The sequence below is a fragment of the Protopterus annectens genome, chromosome 8.part0 (genome assembly GCF_019279795.1).
Source record: "Protopterus annectens isolate FY-2018-M chromosome 8.part0, PAN1.0, whole genome shotgun sequence".
NCBI lineage: Eukaryota > Metazoa > Chordata > Ceratodontiformes > Protopteridae > Protopterus > Protopterus annectens.
The window spans coordinates 879,286,710-879,310,587 of NC_056741.1; the positions used below are offsets into that span (position 1 = coordinate 879,286,710).

The window sequence follows — 23,878 nt, forward strand, 5'->3', positions numbered from 1 at the left end:
GTAGGTTTAACAAATATTATAGTCTCAATTTGTTCATAAGGTGTATTTGTTTACATTAGGACAGCATTACTGTTGTCTGAGCCAGTGGTTCAAATTTTCTATCATTCCATTTTTGTAGTTCCTCATTAAAGAGGTTTCTGAATATATTCAGTGAGACTAAAAGAATGAACATATAGCTGCATAAAAAGTTACATCTATAATTTGTAGATACCAATACTGCAGAGCATTTATATAGCACTTTCCAACAGAGATCAATGCACTAATTTTCATGTTTGCTGAACACAAAGCAAAAAGCAAAAAAAACATCTGTTTAAAGAAGTTTCAAACTTTCTTTTATTTGTACTGAATTCACTTCCAAACAGAAGCAAATATTAGAAAGAATGTATCTACATTTATGATAAATACATGACATGGAAAATCATCAGTATTTAACTGGAAGAGGTCTCTGTCCTCACCTACAGTCTGGGAGGGAAAATATAGAGCGCAAAAGTATCAAGAATCTTCTCCAGGCAAAAATGTTCACATTGACCTTAGAAGTGATGGAAAAATGCACTGTGTCACCACCCCCAATTTCACAGGCTGCTCCACTGAAAAATGACATTTTGAAAAAAATAAAAAGCACCTTTGTTTAACTGTTGCCACCTTTACAATCCTCTGCCATCCACCAACAAAAAAGTTACACCTGATTAAACAGGAATTTCAAGAAAAGCAGATGTTTTGTAAAGTTAAGCAGCTGTGCCACTTTTTCTGCAAAGTTCTACTGTAAGCAAACTCTGTATGAATCATTTGATTCAACAAAATGTGTTTCAGGGCACACTAAAGTCATAGTAGGCAAGGAAATGCATGTAAGGTAGTAGTACAGAGGTGAATGCTATATGCTGTTAACAAGTAATCTTGCAATGCCCAATGACACATCATTTGCTGAATCAGCATTCATTGTGCATACTATGACTGAACAGTTAAAACTATGGTGCAAAGGCAAAATAGAGTACTGTATATTTAAACTTTTAATGCTCACAAATTCAAGATGTCCTGCATAGACTTTGTATATACTATACTCAGAGCCACATGTTTAACTGCATACACATTATATGCAAACAACTCACTTGGAAGACCCCTGATGACTTCATAAAAACTTTTACTCAGAAGAGAGTCTTAAAGATACTAGAATTTGTGAAACATTCCAAATTTGCATTTGTCTTGCCTCATTTCTAACATTTTTAATTATAACTTTTGTTTTCCAGTTATCTAATAACCACAAAAGATCTTTCTACCTGCGTAATTGTCAATCCTATTTCTTTTACAACATGCAACAGCAATGGCATCAGTGTGTTACTATGGAAGTGAGTACAGTGACCAACAAAACAGCATGGGGTTGCTGCTTGCAGACATTTTAGAGTTATGGTAGTACAGTTAATTTAGAATGCATGGGGACCTGCAACTAGTGCTCATTTTCTGATGAAGCAGAGTAGAGCCTTGCTAATCATCACCGATGCAGTGATGGTGAAGGAAGAAACATGCTTTTTCCCCCTTGCCGCAGAAAAAATCCTAGTACAGAACACAGATAATAACAATTAAAGCACACACAAAGTGAGAGCTGACACAGTAGCAGAATCTCTTTACTGAAATCAGAGTGGAGTGCATGTGAGAGAACTGAGGTTTGCTGGAACTGTGTGTGTGTCTAAATCACAGGGAACAGTGTAAAAAAAACAGAAGCCAACTCTTCACTTAAATTTTTAACTTTTTGGGGGTGGACTGTTTCTTTGGTAAAAACTAAAAACATGTTATGTATTAAGGATGACAGTCATCAAGGATACGAGACATGGACTTAAGGCAATGACTGATGCAGGCTGTGGTGTTCTGAGTACACATTAGGGGGAATCAGTCAACTGAAACACTGGCAAAAGCTTCAGGAGTAAAATGAGGAGGACTGTCCAGTTGCTACCACCAACAGGATTTGTAAGGAAGGCCCCTGTAGGCCTGGGCACTACCACTGGACTCTTGGGGGGACCAGAGGCAGACTACCGCCATCAGTCTCCAGGACATAGACACAATGTCAAATAGACTTCAAAGACAGGATGTAAAATTCAGCCCAAAGTTGGTGGACAAGATGGGGTCAAGATGCAGGCCAAACTACTGACAATTTTGGGGAAATACTGGTCACAAGCAGCTCCAAAAATGCTGGGAATAAAAGGAAGAGAAACTTTAGCAACTTGTACTTATGTACGTTTTTGCTAAATAATTATGGCACAGGCAGGCACAGACACTTGATATTTACAGTCCCATTACATTGCAAAGGAAGGGGACAGTAGTATATCCTTAAACCTGTCAGGTCTTTAGTTCCTAGGAGAACCCTCCCTTCATTCTGTGTACTGCTTTTATGAAAATGCCAGTGATGTGACAAGACAGATGCCACGTGCAGACATTGGAAAACAAAATGAAATCAAGGAGAAAAAATCTGGTTATCATGCAATTAAAACTTAAACAGTAGATAAATGTTGAAATATTTAGAATATTACATTCTGAATCGTTTTCCTAGATACTTAATAATCGGGTCAAGAAAGCACTACTCATACCGTAAATGTGCTTTTACAATGTCTTTGGGAGAATTTGTTTAAAAAAAATACATAGCTTAAATATACACTGCAGTTTCTTTACTTGGTGTACATTTCAATGCCTGACAATGGAGTTGAAATGTCCATCATCTTTTAGAAAGCATGGAAAACTAATACAGACATCTACTTAAGAGATGCAGCATCAACATCAGACATAATCCTGTTACATTCTCTGCTGCACTCCTGCTCCTGAGTTTGTGTATCTCAGTTGGCTTGGTAGCAAAGAAAATACCTGAGGTGTGATTAGCAGGACATTCCACATCAGGACCTAAAAACTGTGGAAACTAATTTAAAAACCACAGTGTGGAAATAATAAACAAAATTAAGTACAATTTCCATAATTTTCACAATACATTTCCCATAAGTTGACATTGCTACCATTATGTGAGTTTATATATATATATATATATATATATATATATATATATATATATATATATATATATATATATATATATTTCACTGATGAAGCCTTTTACTTTGTGCACATTAACAACAGGAGATCCTTTTCTTCAGGAAACTTGTGACATTTGAAACTGGCATAATATAACCCTTGCTAGGTGGACACAAAGGTCAAATTATGCATAATCCTTTCTGCACCAAGATGAAAAAGATGTGGCCTCTTCTAAAATTGCATCATATGAGGGGCATATAGCATGTGTTTTAAGACTAATGTCCCTTTCACTTTATTTGCCTTTACTGGGAATCTCTTATGAACCTGTATCTTGCATAGTAAAATATGGAGTTACACAGTACTGTGGTAACAGGTGGAAATGAGCAGTCATGTGTGTGTGTATACAGAGAGGGAGAGCTAGACCCTTTCTTTATTTAGATTAAGCTATTGCCTGAAAGATAAAACATTTCCCGATTCAGCTTCCTCCCCACTGCAGTTCAAAGTCATTCTTTATGTCTGTAAATTGAGTTTAAGTCTGACCCTCTCAATGTTGTCAGACGTGCCTTAGGTATTAATTTTAAGCCAATTATCCTCCATATTCCCAGCTAATTCCCACTTTTTACAGTGGCACTGAAAAGAACAAAGGACACAGAGAGAGGACCTCTTGTCTTGTCATTCTCTATAAAAATCATGCTCAAGTAAATAATTTCCTATAGAATCAAGAAATCGAAAGTTTTGTGCAACACAAGACCAGCTCATGTTGACTGTACTGCACACACACGTGTGTGTTTAAAATTGGACGTATATTTTTATATTAATATATGATAAAGTCCCCTTCATGTCAAGTTTCCCTGGAGTTTTTTACGTTGCATGATGATGCAGGGAAGGGGAACTAAATAGAAAGTCATATCCAATGTAATCCAATTGTCTACTACACTCCCATTTTCTTGCATAAGTTGGCAGAGAGTTGGCAGACCAGAATAACTTATCTATCAAGAGGTGTGGCGCTGAGAAGTGACCCTAGACCTCCAGTTGGACTGGGAATATCATCAATCACTGTCTCAGATGGGTCAAAAGAAAAAGGATAAGTGCAACTATTACAGATTTTCTGAGCTTCAGGAGTGTACTACGACACCTTTAAAAGATGCATAAGGATGCAGAGCAACACAGTGCTCAAACAAATATGAGAAAGCCCCCCCCCCCCCCCGATGCTAACCATATAACTGTATCAGCAGCATCTGCAGCTTTCTAAGCAAATAGAAAAAAAGAACAGAACTGACTATATTGTGGCAGGGCCAAGGGGATGTAATTAAATGGTACACAGTCCTTTTGAGTTACAGTTATAGAATCATCTAAAATCATATACAGTAGTACATAGGCACTAGTGCTTATTTACCTTAAATAGTCCTAGCTATTGTCACAGCATTTATAAAGTACATGGATTTCCAGTACCCAACATAAGTACATTTAAGATCTACTTGTTTTATTTCATTGCAATGCGGCATTTTGAAAATGTTACATCTGACATCATTTACGTTTCATATTAAAAATAAGAGTGCACATAACATGATGTTTAAGAAATATGGACAAAATGTTGCTTATAATCACTTTTTTGTTTTGAAAAGGTACTATTAATATATTTATGTCCCTATCATACACTTTACACATTCTGTCTTTCTCAACTCATATCAAAAAGGGGCCAAAATTAGTGTGCTTAAAATACGTTTAGTTTCATAAAGAAATAAACTGGATTCCTTTGCAGTGTATCAAAAACGTATATACTACAGCTACCACTTTATGTAAATGATGCAATTCACGCATTATGTAAAGGATATTTTAATTTAGCTGCTTCAGGTAATGGACCAGCAGTCTGAATTTAAAGATGCAGCATCTTAAACTGTAACTGTTTGTTTTCCCTCTGGTTCAGTTACATAATCTACCATCTTATTTCTATGGCCCAATCAATTCAGTATAAAATGGTCCGCAGTACTCCTCACTTTCAGGTATCAAAAACAGGAGGAGAACAACAAAACCAGAAGCAAGACAGCTCTAAAGTCTCTCCTAAAGCACTTAAATGGCTTGAGTGTTCTCTCCACTGCAGAACCTGAACACGCAGCTCCCAGAGGCACCAACCAGCAGAGTTTTCACTGCTTGAGTGTGGCATCTTTGGCCATCATTTCAAAATTCTCTTCAACTATGTTACTCACACAAGAGTCCCTGGAGGGGTGACTTCTGCATCCAGTGAAAGGTCCTTGTCTACAACAGACAGGTCTTGCAACCGGCCACTTGGGTCATCACGGTACAGAAGCTCATTGTAATGTCTGTAACAAATGAGGAGTGATGAGAGACGTTAGTTGCAGGAACATCATTACTGTGAAAGTCTGGTACATACCAGTTCATAGACATTGAAGTGTTTGCCAAACAGTGACTGAAGTAACACACAATAGATGAAATCCTACCAGTATAACATTCATGCATGCCAGCAACATTTCAAATGTCTCAAGTTCAATAACACTTTTTATCTGTATGAACAAAACCATAAAATACTTTTCAAAACAAACAAAAGAATGAGTTTCAAGCTAACATATATATATATATATATATATATATATATATATATATATATGTTTGTGTGTGTGTACACATCACACACACATGCGCACACACACACAAATATATATATATATATATATATATATATATATCTCCAACCTAACCCCTTTCTGCACATGGAATCGGGCTATCATAGCTATAGTGACAATTATTTAGAGCCAATGTACACAAAGCCAGGTAGCTAAGCCTTGCAGCAGTTGTTTGTGTACACCATACTCATGCACACAAGCTCACATCAATAGCTAATTTAGTGTGCCCAGTCCTACTACTGCATGTCTTCAGAATGTGGGAGAAATCCTGAGCACTCAGGGGAAACACCACAAGAGATTCAAAGGAAGACACAGAAGTGGCTTAAGTCCATCTTTATTCAATCCGTCCTGGTACCTCAGCTGTTCGCCTTCAATGGGACACACTATAACATTTTCAGTGTTCTTTTATATATGCATCAATCAATTAATTAAGCAATTAATTGTGCCAAACATTTTAACTCTTTCAACACTGAAACATTTTCCAGAAAAAAAATACAATGTTCTCTTTTTCTTTTTTCAGTTTAAAAATCATTATTTCATTTTGTACAAAATTTCTTATATATGTTGCAAAAATATAAGCATAGAATAAATACTCTATTATGTTCAAAATTACAATATTAATAAATTTCATTAATACAATAAATTCTTCATTTAGAAAATGCAATGTAAATTACAAAATTACTTATATTTAATGTTAAGTTGACAAATATAAATTAAGCTTCATTTGATCTCATTAAATTTCCAAATTCATTCCCTTAGGGAATAAAGTATGATATTCTATAATCATCCTCTGTTCAAGCTTATTCAAAGCTACTTTAAAATTCCCTTTACATAAATGAGGCCTGGCTAATACACTAAATCTAAAGCTGTCATTTTTGCCATCATGTATACTACAAAAATGTGCAGCTACAGGGCTCTCCAAGTTATCCCTCCTTATGTCACCCAGATGCTCCAAGATGCGGATCTTAATCTTTCTAGTAGTTTGCCCAATGTACCACTTTGCTGGAACACAATCACATCCTAAAATGTATACTACACCAGATGACCTACAATCAAATCTCTCAAAAGCAGTGTATTTTTTTCCATTTATTTTCACCCCGTGCAAATTTTTAATTTTATTACAAGCAGAACACTTACCACAGCTATGCATCCCAACACTACTAACTGCTTTGATTTCCAATTTTCTATTCAAAATTTCTTTTAAGTTCGGATACCTTCTATAAGAAAAAGTAATATGCTTGGGAAAAAGGTGACCTATTACTGGATCTTCACTCACCACATGCCACAAACCCCTGATAATGTTTTCCATAATACTTGAAAAATTAGAATACTTGGATACATAAAATAATCTATTCAAATCTGATAAATTTTCAGAGTCAAATGCATTCTCACGCCCATGCATCCCAGATGTCTTGTTTTTACACAATCTACATTTTATAGATTGAAGTTTGTCATGGTCATATCCACGAGAAGTTAATCTTTCCAAAATTTCATCACACACTTCCTCCCAAAGATTTTTATCTGAAGTGTTCCTCAAGTTCCTTTTAAATTCCCCCTCTGGTAAAGCCTTAATCAAATGTGCAGGGTGCATACTACTAGCATGCAAAAAGTTATTAACCGATGTGGGTTTCCTAAAAGTTCTATATTCAACCAGACCACTCATTCCCACATAAAACTCTACATCAAGAAAAGGAATTTTGAATTCAGATGTATGTGCTACAAATTTTAGACCATGATGATTATTATTTAAATCCAACAAAAACTGATCAAACAAAATAATATCACCCTTACATACAAAAATCAAATCATCTATATAACGTTTAAAAAAGACCACATTGTTAACAAAAAATGTGTTTTGGAACATGAATTCCTTCTCAAACTCTCCCATGTAGATCACTGCATAGCTGGGTGCAAAAGCTGCACCCATAGCTGTTCCTTTTTTCTGCAAAAAATATTCATTTTTCCATAAAAAATAATTATGTGTTAAACTAAACTCAAGCAGACTTAACAAAAGTCTAGTACATGGTCCTTCTCCCATCATTTTATACACTGCTTCCATACCCCACCTAGTTTTAATATTGGTGTAGAGTGATACAACATCAACACTAGCCCAGTAGTAGTTGTCTTCCCATTTAAGTCCCTTTAATGCTAAGCAAACATCCTGAGTATTTCTAACATGTGACTGAACCTTCGGAAGAAATTTCTTAAGGTGGAAATCCAAGAAAAGATTAACCCTCTCAACAAAGGACCCAATTCCTGAAATAATAGGCCTACCTGGGGGATTAACAACATTTTTATGAATCTTAGGTATTATATACATGTAGGGGTGTCGAGGTTCCCTCACTGTTAAACTCTTCACAACCTTACAAGTGAAAAATCCCAATCTTTCCCCTCTTTCCAATAACTCATTGAGTTCATAAGAATAAGAATTTAAGGGATTACTTTCTAACTTTTGATAGGTATCTTCCACTAATAAGTTGTTAACTATGTTCTCATACCTATCATTATTCATAATCACCCAATTACCCCCCTTGTCAGCAGGTTTAACAGTAACCCTATCCAATTCCATCCTAAAAGCCTTAAGAGCTGCCCATTCATCTTTGCTTAAGTTAAAGACCTTCTTACGCACACAAAACGATTTATGTGCTAATTCCAATTTAGCCAAAATGACATGCTCAAAGGCATTTATTGCCGAAGATTTCTTAGGAGGCATAAAGTTACTGTCACCTGAGAAATAAGGTACTTCTATATGGCCATATCCACCTCCAAAAGCCCCCTCCATATTAGATTCCATAGAAAGCTCAAGGGTGTTTTCATTCTCATTCTCATTTTCATTCAACCCCAAACCTTCATAATCATATATGCTTAGGTTTAACAAAGTTTCATCCAACATACTCTCATCTCCTTTGTGCATACTCTTCTCTTTTTCATGAAAATAAACCTTCAGATTTAATTTTCGAATAAAGGTTTTCACATCAAAATGAATATCTGAGAAAGACGGTATTCTAGTGGGTACAAATTTTGTCCCCTTAGAAAAAACACTTAACATTTCTTCAGACAAAGGCACATCAGAGAGATTGATCACATTTAAACCAGTATTAACAGTGGCACAAACAATGGGTTCCGTTTCATATTCTACACCATTACACAATTCAGCAGTATTAGCATACTCAGAGAGTTCATTAGTGTTGTCCTGGTACCCATCCTGAACAAAAACAAGTTCACCATAACCCCCATAAGTATTGTAAGTATTATTCTCATCCCTATTACTGTCCCCATGGTGCTCACAAATATATTGAGACTGCATTTGTGTAAAATTATTGGTATCAGAGTGAGCATTTACAGAGTTCTCAGTACTATGACTTGCAATTACATCCTCAACAGCTTTACCAAACTGCAGGCTTTGAAAAACATTCGAACAATCACTTTCCGTACTTACTGCCTGCCCCAAACACGTGCACACATCACTGGCCAAACAATCATAATCCTCCACATTCACAGTCTGCTCCAAATGAGCACCAAAAAACCCTGGTGTTTCACCATCATATCGTGACTGCAGATTTAAATCAAAAGCGCCACAATTTTCAATAGTGTGAACAGCAATTGCATCATTAGTAGGTTTAATAAATCACAAACCTACAAAACTATTTAAACATTCACCTTCCAAACCAACTGCCTGCCCCAAATTTAAGCAAGCATTGCTAGCCAAAGAAAATGAATCTTTCACACTAACAGTTTGTTCCAAAGGAACACAGGATGATTCTAACGTTTCACCATCATGGCGTAATTGCGTGTTTAAATTTAATGCGCCAGTACTGTTTGATGAACTATCCAAAAAAAACCCATTAGAATACTCAGAAACATGTTTGCTATTTTTTAAAGCATTTTCATAATAAAATAATGACATTTCATCAGAAGATTTTACATTAATTAGCGCACTTTCAAACGGAGCACGCTGAGCATACTAAATGTTTAAAGTCAGTTTTTTGACTGATTGTTAACTTGCAAATGACTTGCTTACCCTGTTGTTTTCTCGCCAATCTAGTCTGCACATTATACATCCTATTTCGAGAATTCTGCTGTCCCCTTCGATTCTCCTCACTCACATCCGAATCTTCAGCTGCAATATTCTCAAAAGACACACTTTTACGGCTGCCACCAGTCTCAACAGAAGAACAAGAGGAAACCTCATCATTTCCTCCTCTACGTCTTTTGAAATTCCTTTGAAAACGGCGCCCTCTCCTGGGCCAATTGTAGTTTCTTTCATAGTCTTGAACATCTCTATTTAATTTTGACTTCTTTCTTGCCATTACTTCATTTTCAACTTTTTTTAGCTTTTCATTTATTTCTTTAAAATTTGACTGGAACACATTTACGGACACTTTGCTTTTTATATCTTGTTGTAATTCCGTAATTTTGCAATGCAAACTGTCCATAGTTCTTTGATTCTTTTTAATCAAAATTTTCAGCCAGTTCAAACAACATTCTTGTGCATCTTGTCTCCATTCAATCAACAAGTCATTTTCATCTTCCTTAAAACCTCCTTCTGGCAGTTTGTCTATGCGCAGAACTCTAGGTGTTATATTCAACATCACATATTTTTCAAGTAATTTTGAGTCATAAAAAACAGTCATTTCTTTTGCCATAATACGTTCAAGATGCACAAATTCTTCAGAACAAAGTTCATTGCTGCCCCTAGTCCACAAATCTGAGGCAGCATATTTTCGCTCTCTTTCTTTAAATATATCAGCAAAAGAAAAAGTCTCACCACTCTGTGCTTCCTCTGATGCAGACATCTCAGAAACATTAAACAGCTCAAGAAGCCAAACCTCAAAATTCTTCGGAAAACACCACAAGAGATTCAAAGGAAGACACAGAAGTGGCTTTAGTCCATCTTTATTCAATCCGTCCTGGTACCTCAGCTGTTCGCCTTCAATGGGACACACTATAACATTTTCAGTGTTCTTTTATATATGCATCAATCAATTAATTAAGCAATTAATTGTGCCAAACATTTTAACTCTTTCAACACTGAAACATTTTCCAGAAAAAAAATATAATGTTCTCTTTTTCTTTTTTCAGTTTAAAAATCATTATTTCATTTTGTACAAAATTTCTTATATATGTTGCAAAAATATAAGCATAGAATAAATACTCTATTATGTTCAAAATTTAAAGTGATTTATAGGATGTTATATTTACATTGCATTTTCTAAATGAAGAATTTATTGTATTAATGAAATTTATTAATATTGTAATTTTGAACATAATAGAGCATTTATTCTATGCTTATATTTTTGCAACATATATAAGAAATTTTGTACAAAATGAAATAATGATTTTTAAACTGAAAAAAGAAAAAGAGAACATTGTATTTTTTTTCTGGAAAATGTTTCAGTGTTGAAAGAGTTAAAATGTTTGGCACAATTAATTGCTTAATTAATTGATTGATGCATATATAAAAGAACACTGAAAATGTTATAGTGTGTCCCATTGAAGGCGAACAGCTGAGGTACCAGGACGGATTGAATAAAGATGGACTAAAGCCACTTCTGTGTCTTCCTTTGAATCTCTTGTGGTGTTTTCTGAAGAATTTTGAGGTTTGGCTTCTTGAGCTGTTTAATGTTTCTGAGACACTCAGGGGAAACCCAAGCAAACAGAGGGAGGAAATGCAGACTCCATACAGGAGGCACTCCAGCTGAGAATTGAACCAGAGAACCTCTTGCAGTGAGGCGACAGTGCTACCCACTGTACCAAAGACAGCTCGGAACTCAGACATTTCACTACAGGTAAGTAACCACTTGGCCAGCATGTTGACCTTTGCCCTTTACCTCCACAGTGGTGCGATGTCGGAGTTGGTATATTTAGTTAAGGGGGATGGGGGGGTGCAAACCCCCCCCCACATGGGAGGGTTTTCTTTGCTTTGGTTGTAGTTTGTTTACCAGGTTGGCCAAGTGGTTACTTACCTCTACTGAAATGTCGGTGTTCTGAGCAGTCAGTCTTTTTGAGTTTTGTTTTTTTCGTCTTGGTATTTTGAAAGTTGGGTAAGTGAGCTTTCAGGTTTCTGCAATAGACCCATATACACACATGCATACACAAACACACACAGGAGGATATTTTTATCTATTGAGTATACCTACTGCCAAAAGACATTTAATCTAAAAACTAAATTATACTTACCTTATGTTGAAATGATATATCCTTGAAACACAAAACAGATTAAAAAAGGTAAACCATTTCCTTTTCATAGGTGTATAGGTGAATACAAGGCTAAGTGCCTTGAAGGGTCATTTTAATTTTATGGCATTAAACATGCTTTGTACAAGTGAGAAATTGTGATGTAAAAGCATTTGCAGTTACATAATTATTCATACATTATTTGGAATGGTTCAGAACTTAAAGCTACAGAAACTGCACTCAAGTGTGTAATAAACAGCCTTGATAAGAAAGATGCTGTACTGGGTATTAGGAAGTTACCATTACACATATTTAACATGAAGAACATGTTTATGAAACAACACAAAACCTGTCCAAGTTTAACCCAGAAATATTCATTACTATCCTATCATGTATTAACTGGAACATCCCAAGAATCCCCCCATTTCATGATGCTGTAAATGAATTCACTAGAACTTTCCAAAATATCCCAAATAGTCTTGCACCTGCTAAAAGGAAGAGACTAAACACAAATAATGCAATTCGACTATCCAAAAAGAGTAGAATGTTAATGCAAGATTGAAAAAAAAAGGGTGAAAACAACTGCAAAAATATAAAACACTATAATATCTCAAAACAAACTAGAATGCTCTGCAATTGTACTAAAAAGAAAATAAATGAAGACAAAATGTATACAATAACAGCATTCAGAACAATAGCAACCACAACTTAAAAAATCTGGTCCACCATTAAAGAAATCTTATATTTTGGGCAAAAATTCGACCCTAACCCCTCTCTTAATAACTCACTAATCTGAAATGCAACAGAATTCAGCTCTTATTTTATAGACAGTACAGTGTCCCTAACTAAGGATTCCCTAACACCTAACTCCAACCCCGCCCAACACCCTCATATTACCACATCCACTTTCAAATATGTGCTCACATCCTATGTAAAACTACTCAAACAAACTCAAACCATGCTCTACTTTAGCTGATGACCTTCCATGCAAGTACCTTAAAAGAACAACCAATAGCATTGCAAATCTTGTCTTAATCCTTTTAAATAGGTCAATCCAGGAATCCAGTTACCTTTCTTAGAAAAAAATCACACTTTATCCCTGTACAGATTCAGGAAATTCAACAGACATCACTAACTTTAGACCTATAGCAATCTTATCCCCTCATCACCAAAAATCCCCCACAAGAATTTCTGTCCTCCACACAACACAGCTTCCATCCGTCCCAACACTGCACTACTAACCTTTACAGATACTGTCGATAAAGCTATAGATAACGGTGAACTAGTCTCCTCCTTACATCTAGACTTGTCTGTAGCCTTCAACACAGTTTGGCATAGCAAACTTCTATCCAGAAACACACAAGAGGCAACACCAAAGCAAATATCAAAGATTCCACGTAGACTTAATGAATCCAATAAAGCAAAACAGTAAGCGCTTTCACATTGTAAAAACGTTTCATCAGACTTTCATATACAGACATCCTCTGTTCAATTTAAATAGTTGCAACATTATATCCACATCCAATCATTTAATTAAAACAATTATGACATCACATTCATCATTAAAACCTATACAACCATAAAAACTACCTTGGAATCCATATAATTTATTCACAAATTCATACAAAATTGATATAAAAATATATATTTACTATATAAATATATTGTATTCAATATAAAAACAATTACAGAAAAATGCATTTAATAAAAACAGTTCAAATGCCTAATGTGTATATGACCCAGCTGCTAAAAATGGTTTGAGTGTTACTTTATCATTTAAGCCACTCAACCTGTGGGCTTGTAGGCGTATAATGCACTTGTTTTCTTGCCCCTAAGTGAAGTTCTTAATATTGCCTATCCTGCCTGTCTTTTTAACTAACTCTAATGCTCTAAACCTAAACTTATGTGTCATACCATGGGTCAACACGTCTAGCCAGTGTATTTTTTTCATCCTCTTTATTGATGGCATATAAATGTTTCCTCACTCTCTCCCTGAGGGTTCTATTTGTCTTGCCTACGCAGAAGGATTTACATGCCTGACATTGTGCCAGGTATACTAAGGCCCTTGTTTTACAATCAGCATAATGATTAAAAACATGTTCCTGTCCAGTATCCGGATGGACAAACTTATTATCACCTGCCATATACGAACATTGATTACAACTTCTGCAGGCGAACGTCCCTCTTCTGTCTGACTGTATTTCACTCAAAGCTCCATCTTCCTCATAACATAACAACCTCTTAAGAGACTATTCCTGTATGTATACCTTGGTCTTGTTCCAACTATTGTTGAAATTTTCTCATCTACACTTAGCAGTCTCTAATTTCTATCTTTTATTTCTCTTACATTAACATTTTTATTTGTGAATGGGATTATCACTCTAGCCATGCTATTACCTTCCAAACTCATCTCATCATTCTCATCCCCACCATTTGCCATGGCATCATTCCTACCAAAAAATGGCCTCCCTTTCCTCCTTCTCTATACCTCATTCCCATCCATTGCCTTGTCTATTTCATTTGCATTATAACCCCAATGTTTAAAGTTATTCACTAACATCTTTTGTGTCTTATGGTAGGCCGCATCATGGCTGGTTAGCCTTGGTACTCTAAGAGCTTGGCCTTTCATTATATTAGGATAGACATATGCAGGATGCATGCTGCTGCGGTGTAACAGACTGTTCTTCCAACAGGATTTCCAAAACATGTTTGTATGTATACCATCTTCCTTTTTAGTCAACTGTACATCCAGAAACTGCAGTTCTGTGTAGGAACTATTACATTCAAAGAACAAAAAGTCTGTCAGGCATGTAAATCCTTCTATGTAGGCAAGACAAATAGAACCCTCAGGGAGAGAGTGAGGGAACATTTATATGCCATCAATAACGAGGATGAAAAAAATGCACTGGCTAGACAATGTGAAAACGCTTACTGTTTTTCTTTACTGGATTCATTAAAGCTACGTGGAATCTTTGAGATTTGCTGTGGTGTTGCCTCTTGTGTTTTTCTGGATTTTAGCATTTTCTCTGAGGGGCACTTAGTCCAGGACTGTTTTGTTCTTAATTTTTTACAGTTTATAGCAAACTTCTACTTCAAATGCCCTCACTGAGCCTCTCAGCCCACTCTTCTATGGTTCAAAATTGACTTGCCGAATAGTATTAGTCTGTAAAATGTCACACCATCCTCCCTCCATACCTCCTAGTCACCACTGGTGTACCACAAGGCTCTATCCTTGGTCCCCTCCTCTAACATTCTCACCAACACCCTAAACACATCCACAGAACAGGCTGCCTAAAAGAGTATACAGATGACTCTACACTCATACGCACATCAGACAGCCTGGCACATCTCCAAAGAATTACTCCAGAATCATGGCTTTGTAACTCACAACTCATGCTCAAACCCCCCCCCCCCAAACCCACAACCCCCCCCACAAGCTTCTACTTTTTCTCCAAAATCCTTTGTGTGTGAAAAACAAAGTTTTAAATCCTCTCTCTTAATAATCCAACCAATGAAGTCACTTCTCATATCAAATTACTATGGTTAATGGTGGATGATAATCTTAAATTCGACCAAAAATCACCAGAACCTAGGGATGCTTTATAGAGCCAAAAACTTTCTCACCAACTCAACTAAAACTAAACTTGCTACTTGTTACCTCCTCCCCTCACTAATTTACGGCAATCCCATCCTTACTAACCTCCAAGCTTCACAAAAAGCAAATGCTCTAATAAAATGGCTAAATAAGAAGTAAATACCCCTTTCAGAACCCACCAATTTATAGCAGTAAAACGCATAAACTGGTTAGAACTGCCTTAACTAACATATACAAAGCCTCTTACACCAATAAAATTATGTAGCATCCATGTTTGTCCAGCACTAAATACCACTCTACACAACTCGGTCATTAGAATCCAATGACCAAAAACTCCTCTATGTCCACAAACTGATCAAACCTGCTGGGTATGGTCTGTATTCCTACCCTGTTGCCAAATCCTGAAACACCTTATCTGTATCCATCACATCAATGCTCTCCCTCATGTCCTTTAAAACCATTCTAAAAGCCTCCCTAGCCAAAATCTGGCTCTGTTCTTGCTCATCCCCAGGATAAAACATATCACTAAATATGAACAGCTGCCTATTTATGCCTTATACCTACTTACTCCCCTTCATTCACTTCCTTACTTCAATCAATTTCTCCCCCCTATCTAAATAAGCCATAACCTGTTTTTTTCTCCTACTTCATATAGCAATTCCTGCATTATACTAACTTACTTTTAATTTCTCTAAACTGGCTAAAAATTCTCTAAATATTAAATCATTGTCATACAAGTTGAACCTACTTCTTAACCAATGTATTTACTTTATGTCTAATTTGATATAATTATTTAAACTGTAGATGTTTTTCTATTATTTTTGAAAACTGTAAAATAATTTCTCTTAAAATGTAATTGTAATACTTAGGAGATTTTCTACTTGGGTATCTGCTGAAAATGGGTTCTTACCTAGACAGACTTTTTCTGTAATCAAATGTCAATAAATAAATAAAAATTGAACAGCACTAATGTTGGTCATGTCACTGAATCTTGCACGATGTTGCAATTGAAAACGTTATTACTGTGGGAAAACCAAAACTTTTCACACCTAAAGCAGTTTTCTCCTACTCTGAACTATCTATTAGCACTCTTGGCCTGTCTTTAGCCACTGATTATAAACTTTTTTAACATAACATTTTAAATTGTCCAAGCAGCAGCAGTTACACAGTGGTTTGGCCCATACCTCCAGCTCAATGCATTCTACTTTGGCTTATGCTGATAAAGGTTGTACAGGGAAACAAAACTCTTCCCTTTTCTCCTGTGAAGAAGACAAGTTGCTAGTATAACACAGTTTGCATTAATAAGTATTTTCTGAAAGAAATGCAGTCTGAATCTCATCTCTGACATTATTTATTGACTACACCAACAATTTGCCAAGAAACCACATATTTTATGAGGATCAGACCAAAAATATAAGGCAAAATCAGACTGGGGAAGAGTTGACAGCTATGCCCTCTGCACTAGTACAAACACACACACAGCAATTACAGCTACTTGTATGACTGTGTGCACCTGAGATGTCTGCTAGAGATCAGATGAATGCATAAATAATGGCACAGAAATATATTGCAGCTCCCTGCTGACAGAGTCACACCACGCATACTACTGAAACAACTTCTTAGCTGAAGAATCACAAAGATTCAAAACAGATTTTAAATGTTGCTTTTGCGTGCATAGAGAGTTGCTAGAATAACAATCTTTGCATTGGCAAACATTTCCTGAAGGATATGAAGTCTGAAACTTTGCCATTATTTAATGACTACAGTCAATGTCAATTTCTTACACATTTTATGAGGAACAGAAAAATACTGCTCAGCTTCTTTGCTCAAGAATTCTTGACAAAACTAAAATAATAGGGGGACAAAAGATCAAAAAGGCAACTGTTTTTAAACATGATTGTAATGAATTAAAATCTAATTAAATAGGTACTGCATGAACACAAATTTTCTGAATAACAGCAAGTATGACGTTCTTAGAATAACAGCAAGTATGATGTTCTTAGTTAGCGTAATTTAGGGATGTTGTGCAAAATTGGAGGCAGCTGACAAGCAGAGCTATGTCCTCTGTAGTGCTCTGCCTTCACACACTCCCAAATGCATCATCCATAGGTAATTAGCAGATCGTCACTCAGCAACAACAGCTGCATACCTGTATCAGCATGTGTTTTCCAAAGAATAAGAAGTGACATTATTGACTGGCTGTAATCCTCTGTGATTATTTACCAGAATTTAACTTTTACGTGGGACAGACAAAAATATGAGCCCAAATCAGGGATGTTCTACACCGCAAGGTGCCATTTGTTTACAAAAAAAAAAAAAAAAGACCACGCAGTGCTGGAGTGACTGTCTGCTTTTAGTCTGTTCTGACCTCAACAACTCCAGAAGTCTTTTTCTCATTGGCTCTTCAATACAGCCAATGAAATAGAATAATTGGAACTGCTGGACAAACTTTCAGGGCATACAATCATAGCACTCCCCTAAATGAGAAGAAGTTGAAATGTATGGCTGTTGATGTATTTCACCTTTGTTCCAAACACACCTTTGCCACACATTAAAATAGTGCACATTGCCTCACACAAGATTAGTTGTACGAAATCATAATAATAAGCAAACAGCAGCAGGCAGCTAGTCATTTTCCTTCCCAAACAGTCCCAGCAATGACGCCCACTCTCTCTCTCTCTCTGTGCATATCAACTGTCCAGTTAAGTAGTCCATCTTACTTCTCACAAATGTATACTAGTTCTGCAAAGCCATATAGTGACTGCTTAAACAAACAATATGGTTAGCAACTTTCATCCAGCCAACATACCCCTCAAATGCCCAAGATTTTTGCCTCATATGTTTGGTCTGTGCCTCATAAAATTTCTGATTTTCTGGCATATCATGGAGGATTGAAGTCACTAAATAATAACAGAAAATTGAGTTTCAGACTTCATATCCTTCAAAAAATGCATATTAAGACAAAATCAGTTATTACAAAAACTTTTGAGATTTATAAGAGCAATATTAAAAACAAAACAAGTAATCTCCATGGTATCCCCGAAGTCTCAGAACAACCCACTAAACAAGTGTAGTGGGTCCAAAAACAAAACAGTGTAAGAAACTTCTCTGTGTGGAAGATTTTCAGTCCATATATCTCTAGTTAATCACTGTATATTAATCAGATCAGACAATAGTAGTAGAAGTAGCAAACTTAAACTTGTCTTAAGTTAAAACAAAACAAAAAATAATAGAAAATATACAATTGTACAGCATTACTAATTCAAAAGTAATCCAAGCAAGGCAGGCAGTCTGTTTCCAGTTGAAAATCCTTTATTAAGTACACAGACAAGTGATCCAAGTAAAACAAAAATAGAGTAATCTCTATTTTTACTCTATTTACTCTATTATTACTATTACTATTATTATTATTATTAGTAGTAGTAGTAGTAGTAGTATTACTCTACTTTTGTTTTACTTGAATCGCTTGTCTGTGTACTTAATAAAGGATTTTCGACTGGAAACAGACTGCCTGACTTGCTTGGATTACTTTCGAATACTTAGTAATGCTGTACAATTATATATTTTCTATTATTACTTTTTGTTTTGTTTTGTTTTGACTTGAGACGAGTTTACATTCGCTACTTCTACTACTATTGTCTGATCTGATTAATATAAAGTGATTAACTAAAAATATATGGACTGAAAATCTTCCACACAGAGACGTTTCTTACACTGTTTTGTAAGAGCAATATTAAAATACATTCCTGACTTTGAGCCTTTATCTCCTGTTACTATTGGCTCTGTCCAGATTTCTCATGTTTAGAGGTTGAGATGTATGAAACAACCCTGATCTAGCAATTACAGCCAAAATGTCTGATGGCTATGTAATATTATTTCACCTGTGCACAAAGAAGTTGCCACACATTAAAGTATTCCATGTTGCTTGCTCCACACAACTCATAAACCCAGAAATATCAACCAAAATATCTGGTTTAATCACAGCCAGCTTCATTGTAAAAGTAATAGTAATAATACTTACCTCACTTTCTGTCTTTACTCACATTGTATTCCTCTTATCTGCCCAAAATTCTGCAGCATATCCCTGATTTTATCTATTTTTGACCTGTCCCTTTTTTTTTTTTTCTGGTAAACTGAAGAACATTGTAGTCATAGTGCTGGCCTTATGTCAATGCTTTTAACAAAATGTTGGGCATGTTACCTTCACACCTATAACTGAACATTGCAAAGGATGTCCTCTGTGACCTCGCAATATTCCTATTTAAAGTGACTTGAACCACCTCCTCTAGGACACTTGTAATGCTGCAGGCACCATATTTATTTATTTCTATATTTTATTTATTGTTTAGAGCAAAAAAACACACTTTGTTGCTCTTAACAATAAACAAAAATGGGAAGAGGGGCCCTACAAGCATAGTGCCCTAGGTGGTTACCTAGTCTGCCTATATGTAAGGCCGTCCCTGATCCTGTGTAACCCAGAAAGCCATAATTAAAAAACAGTACAGCAGCTACTTCAATGTGGAAGCATTTTATATACTCACCCAGATGTGTCAGTGATAAACAGACCTAAAAGATGGTCTTCAGAACAGACTACTTCTCAGAAATCACATGAACTTGTTGCCAACAGCTCCAAAAATATTCTGTAAGACCCATTGTATAATGCTTTTTGCTTGGAATGTTGCTCTGTCAGATAATTACAAATGAAATAAAAGCCTTGGCACTGAGCATACTGCAATGGTATTATACAACTAACGAGTGTAACTTAGTTTTATATTCCACATTGTAAGGTGTATTATGAAAGCATGTCTAAGTAAACATGATTAAGCTAGCATACTCAGCTTTGTGTGGGTTCGGGTTCAATTTTAACTCCCAAACTCACTGAGAATCAGACTGTTGCTATGGCAAGGTGCTGGTTAAACTCATTCCTGTTTATTTAGATGGTACTTTGGGTGCTCATCACATTAAAAAAAAGAACCTTGAGAGAGCTCCTTCAGACTAACAGATTTTATGTACAGCCCACATTTCAAGAGAAAACAGGTTGAGCATGTGAAGTTTAATGCCCCTAAAGTGGTCCTTAAGTCCTTCAGTGCCAAATATGATGTTTAGAAAGTACCTTTTAGTTCCCCCATGATCACATGGTATAAGAGGTACTTCTCCCAAATTCCTTCTCTTTTCAGCAAGAGCAAAGATGCATTAACAAAGGCTTGGTCCACAGACCTGCTTTGTGCCTTTCCTCTTCTGCTGATAACACAGCTCATTCTCAAAACCAAAGAATCAAAGGTAAAAGTAATACTGACTGATGGCTCTTTTATTGGCTCAAACAGGTTTAATTTCCTGTAGTTCAGTATTTTTGCTAGCCCCTTCTCTTTAATTCCTGTATTACAGATGATTTTTCGCTGTCTTCCCCAGCCCCCAGGAAAGCTTCTGTCCATATCATGGCTGTAAATAGTCCTGACAGAATCAAATAAGTAAATAAAACAACGAGGCAGTATACTACAATGAATGCCCTTTAGCCAGTCTACCAAAAAACAAAGTGATAGAACATGTAAGGAAATAAAATAAAAACAACTTCAAGCAGCCATTGCAGCAAACAAAGAAAGAAGTGAAATCCTGACAACACACATCACCTTCTTGAACTCCTAGTATGGTTTCTCTAAAGAGGAATGGCGTGCATAACTTATATGGTCAGCGTTCTTCAGAATACAGCATGTTTCATCTTTTCCATGGTGCAATCTACCTGGCTCACTGCAAACTCTGGACACCCCCTAGGTGACAGAACATCTCCATTGCTACCTGGCTTTTCTTTGAAATTAAGCAATCTGCACTCCACTGGACACCACTGGCCATCTTTTGACACCACCCATGCACTTTGAGCACTAAAGAGGAATTCTCTGCCAAGTTTTATTCCCCTCACCAAACCAGAGCTACCCTGAATATTCATGCTAGTTTAACTTATATAACCAACCTAGCTATTCTGCCTTTTGGATGTCCAATTAAAAAAAAAAAAAAAACTATTGGCCAACCGCAAAATGCCTAACAAGTCGAAGCTCTGGTTACTACCCAACTATTGAGGGCGTACAAAAATTGCATATTATGCAATGGACAGTCTTCCTTGATCTGGAACACTTTCAACAGTTACTTGAAATATAAGGACACACAAATAGGAGTGTACTCCTGTCCATCCAGGAAGAGTAGAAAAATTATGTTTAAAGTTAACAATTATCACAAAAACTTAAAGCATGGGTTACGTTTCATGTGAATTCCCTCTAACATCAATCATTTTATTTCACAACACTTTGTCCCAGTCTAACTCCTATGTTGTTTTTGTTCTTACAAACATTTGTCAGAATGCTACTGGTGTAAAAATTGCTCATATCAGTGTTAGAAGCATCGGGACAAAAACATTTAGATCCATGAGTGGGTTAACCCTGCGTCACCCTGAAATTCTAGTAGTTTCCAAAACATTGCAAAAAGATACAATCCTTGACTTAGAAGGCATAATCTTCCTGAAGCTATCATACAAAAAATGAGGGGCTGCAAAGGTTTTGGTATTCCAGAAACATGATGAGATTTGATGCTTATTGGTTCAGTTATGTTCTGCATTTTGCCCCATTTGCAAATCTTTACTTCATTAAATGTTTCTGAATGAGTTAAGCAGCATGGTATCATTTGCACAAAGGGTAAATTAGATTTAAAAATTATGCCATGGATTATGCCCCAGGTCAAGGCCATGATATCGCAGAGATCATTGCTCATCCACTTTTGGACATTCCAAACCAAAAACTGACCTCATATTTTGGGAGGCCTATAACCAGTTGACAAAGCCAGTAATCACTATCAAAAATGCCTTCTATCTCAAAGAACAACGCATACCTCTAAACAACCAAAGAAATTCTGGTGCGTTATAGAAAACTACTTAATCCAGGACAGAACTTCACTTCATCACCTTCTTCTTGTCAGAGCAACACTAAGATTACTATTCAGTTTAGAGAATTTTTTTTTCAAAATATGATACAAAAGATTCTGGTATTTGTCAAACGGCTGATTGCTGTGTGTGTGTGTGTGTGTGTGTGTGTGTGTGTATGCGCACGTATCTGTGTGTGTGCATGAACCCTTTCTTTCTGCAGACATTCTTGATACATTTAGTGTGTAAATTCCTCTGTAAATTTATACTTGGGTCAGCTTCAAATGAAAACCAAACAGCTCCCCTCTCCCAAATGTTAAAGCTCTGCTCATTCAGGTTCAATATTAACAGGTCTGACAAGGGGGCCACTCTTCTATGATCTGGAAAAAAAAAAGTAGTTATTGTGCCCGTATGTAAAGGAAGTATCTCAGTTGCAGCAAAAATTATCATCCCATACCTCTTTTCTCTGGTATCAAAAAGCACTGAAAAAAATATTCAGTCACAACAAATTCTACATCTATGCAAATATGATGTTTATCTTGAGGTTCCCAGCATAGTTTCATTTTTCCACTCTTCTCAGATCCATTAGACCAATCACTGAGTACAATGAGCCCTTCAGCATGTACCTGTCTAGGCTTGACAGACCATCCAGGTTCCTCACAAAAAGATTAGGAGTAGACAACAAGTCCTATGTGGACTATCTCAAAACCCTATCCCTGTACTTGGTCTAGGTGGTCTATGCCTAGCCTACAAGGCATTCCCTGATCCTGCACTGTTGGATTTGTTGCACATTCACAAAACAAATCAGAAGTATCCATTCTAAGGAGCTAAACCTCATGTGTGACATGAACAGTGCATGTTGGAGGGACAGGTATGATTACTCCTTCTCTGGAACATAGAAGCTAAACCTCATCTGCAACATAAACAGGACATGTTGGAGGGATGGGTGTGATTACCACTTCACTGGAACAGGGTTCTCATCCATGTAAAGCAAAGATTTTCCCCAACCATCCCCAAATGTAACTTGAACTAATGGATAGAAATTGCAAAAGTACCCCTGGTTTGGCACCTATGCCCCTAATGGACAGATGCAGCCTGTGAACGCTTAATGTGTACAAGCCTATATCTTAACTGTAACATTCCTTGGGGTATAGACATGTGTCAGCAATATTTTGCTAAATTTGGGGTAAGCTTGGCTAGTCTTAAAGCAGCTCTAGGTCCAATAGCCTAGTAATGACCTATGAGTAACCATGGCACTAATCCTGCCCTACTGGTTGTTATAGGCTTACTCTATCAGTCTTTTTAGATCTCTAAAATGCATATTATATTATGGGCCATTCAATGTTTCTCATAATTCTTAGAATTTAAGGCCATCTTCAAGTGCCACTAAATAGTTCAAAAGCTATCTTGAAGAGAGATAACAATCCGTTAGATGGAATGGTGCCATGCTACATCCATTGCCTGTTACTACTGGAATTTCTCACGGTTTGAAGAGGCACTCATTTTTGCTCTGTTTCTGAATGACATGGTCTGTCATTCTTCAGAGGCCAG

At 36.3% G+C, this 23,878-nt stretch overlaps 1 protein-coding gene across 6 annotated transcripts in view; it reads right to left on the bottom strand.

Moving 5' to 3' along the window:
- Positions 1 to 315: 315 nt before the first annotated feature.
- Positions 316 to 23,878, bottom strand: part of CCDC120 (coiled-coil domain containing 120) — a 1,397,471-nt gene continuing 1,373,908 nt past the window's right edge. For all 6 annotated transcript variants that reach the window (XM_044080396.1, XM_044080398.1, XM_044080397.1 and 3 more), the window contains one exon: positions 316 to 5,330. In XM_044080396.1, coding sequence (XP_043936331.1) covers positions 5,213 to 5,330 — 118 coding nt within the window. In that variant the 3' untranslated portion in view covers positions 316 to 5,212. The remainder of the gene's footprint in view (positions 5,331 to 23,878) is intronic.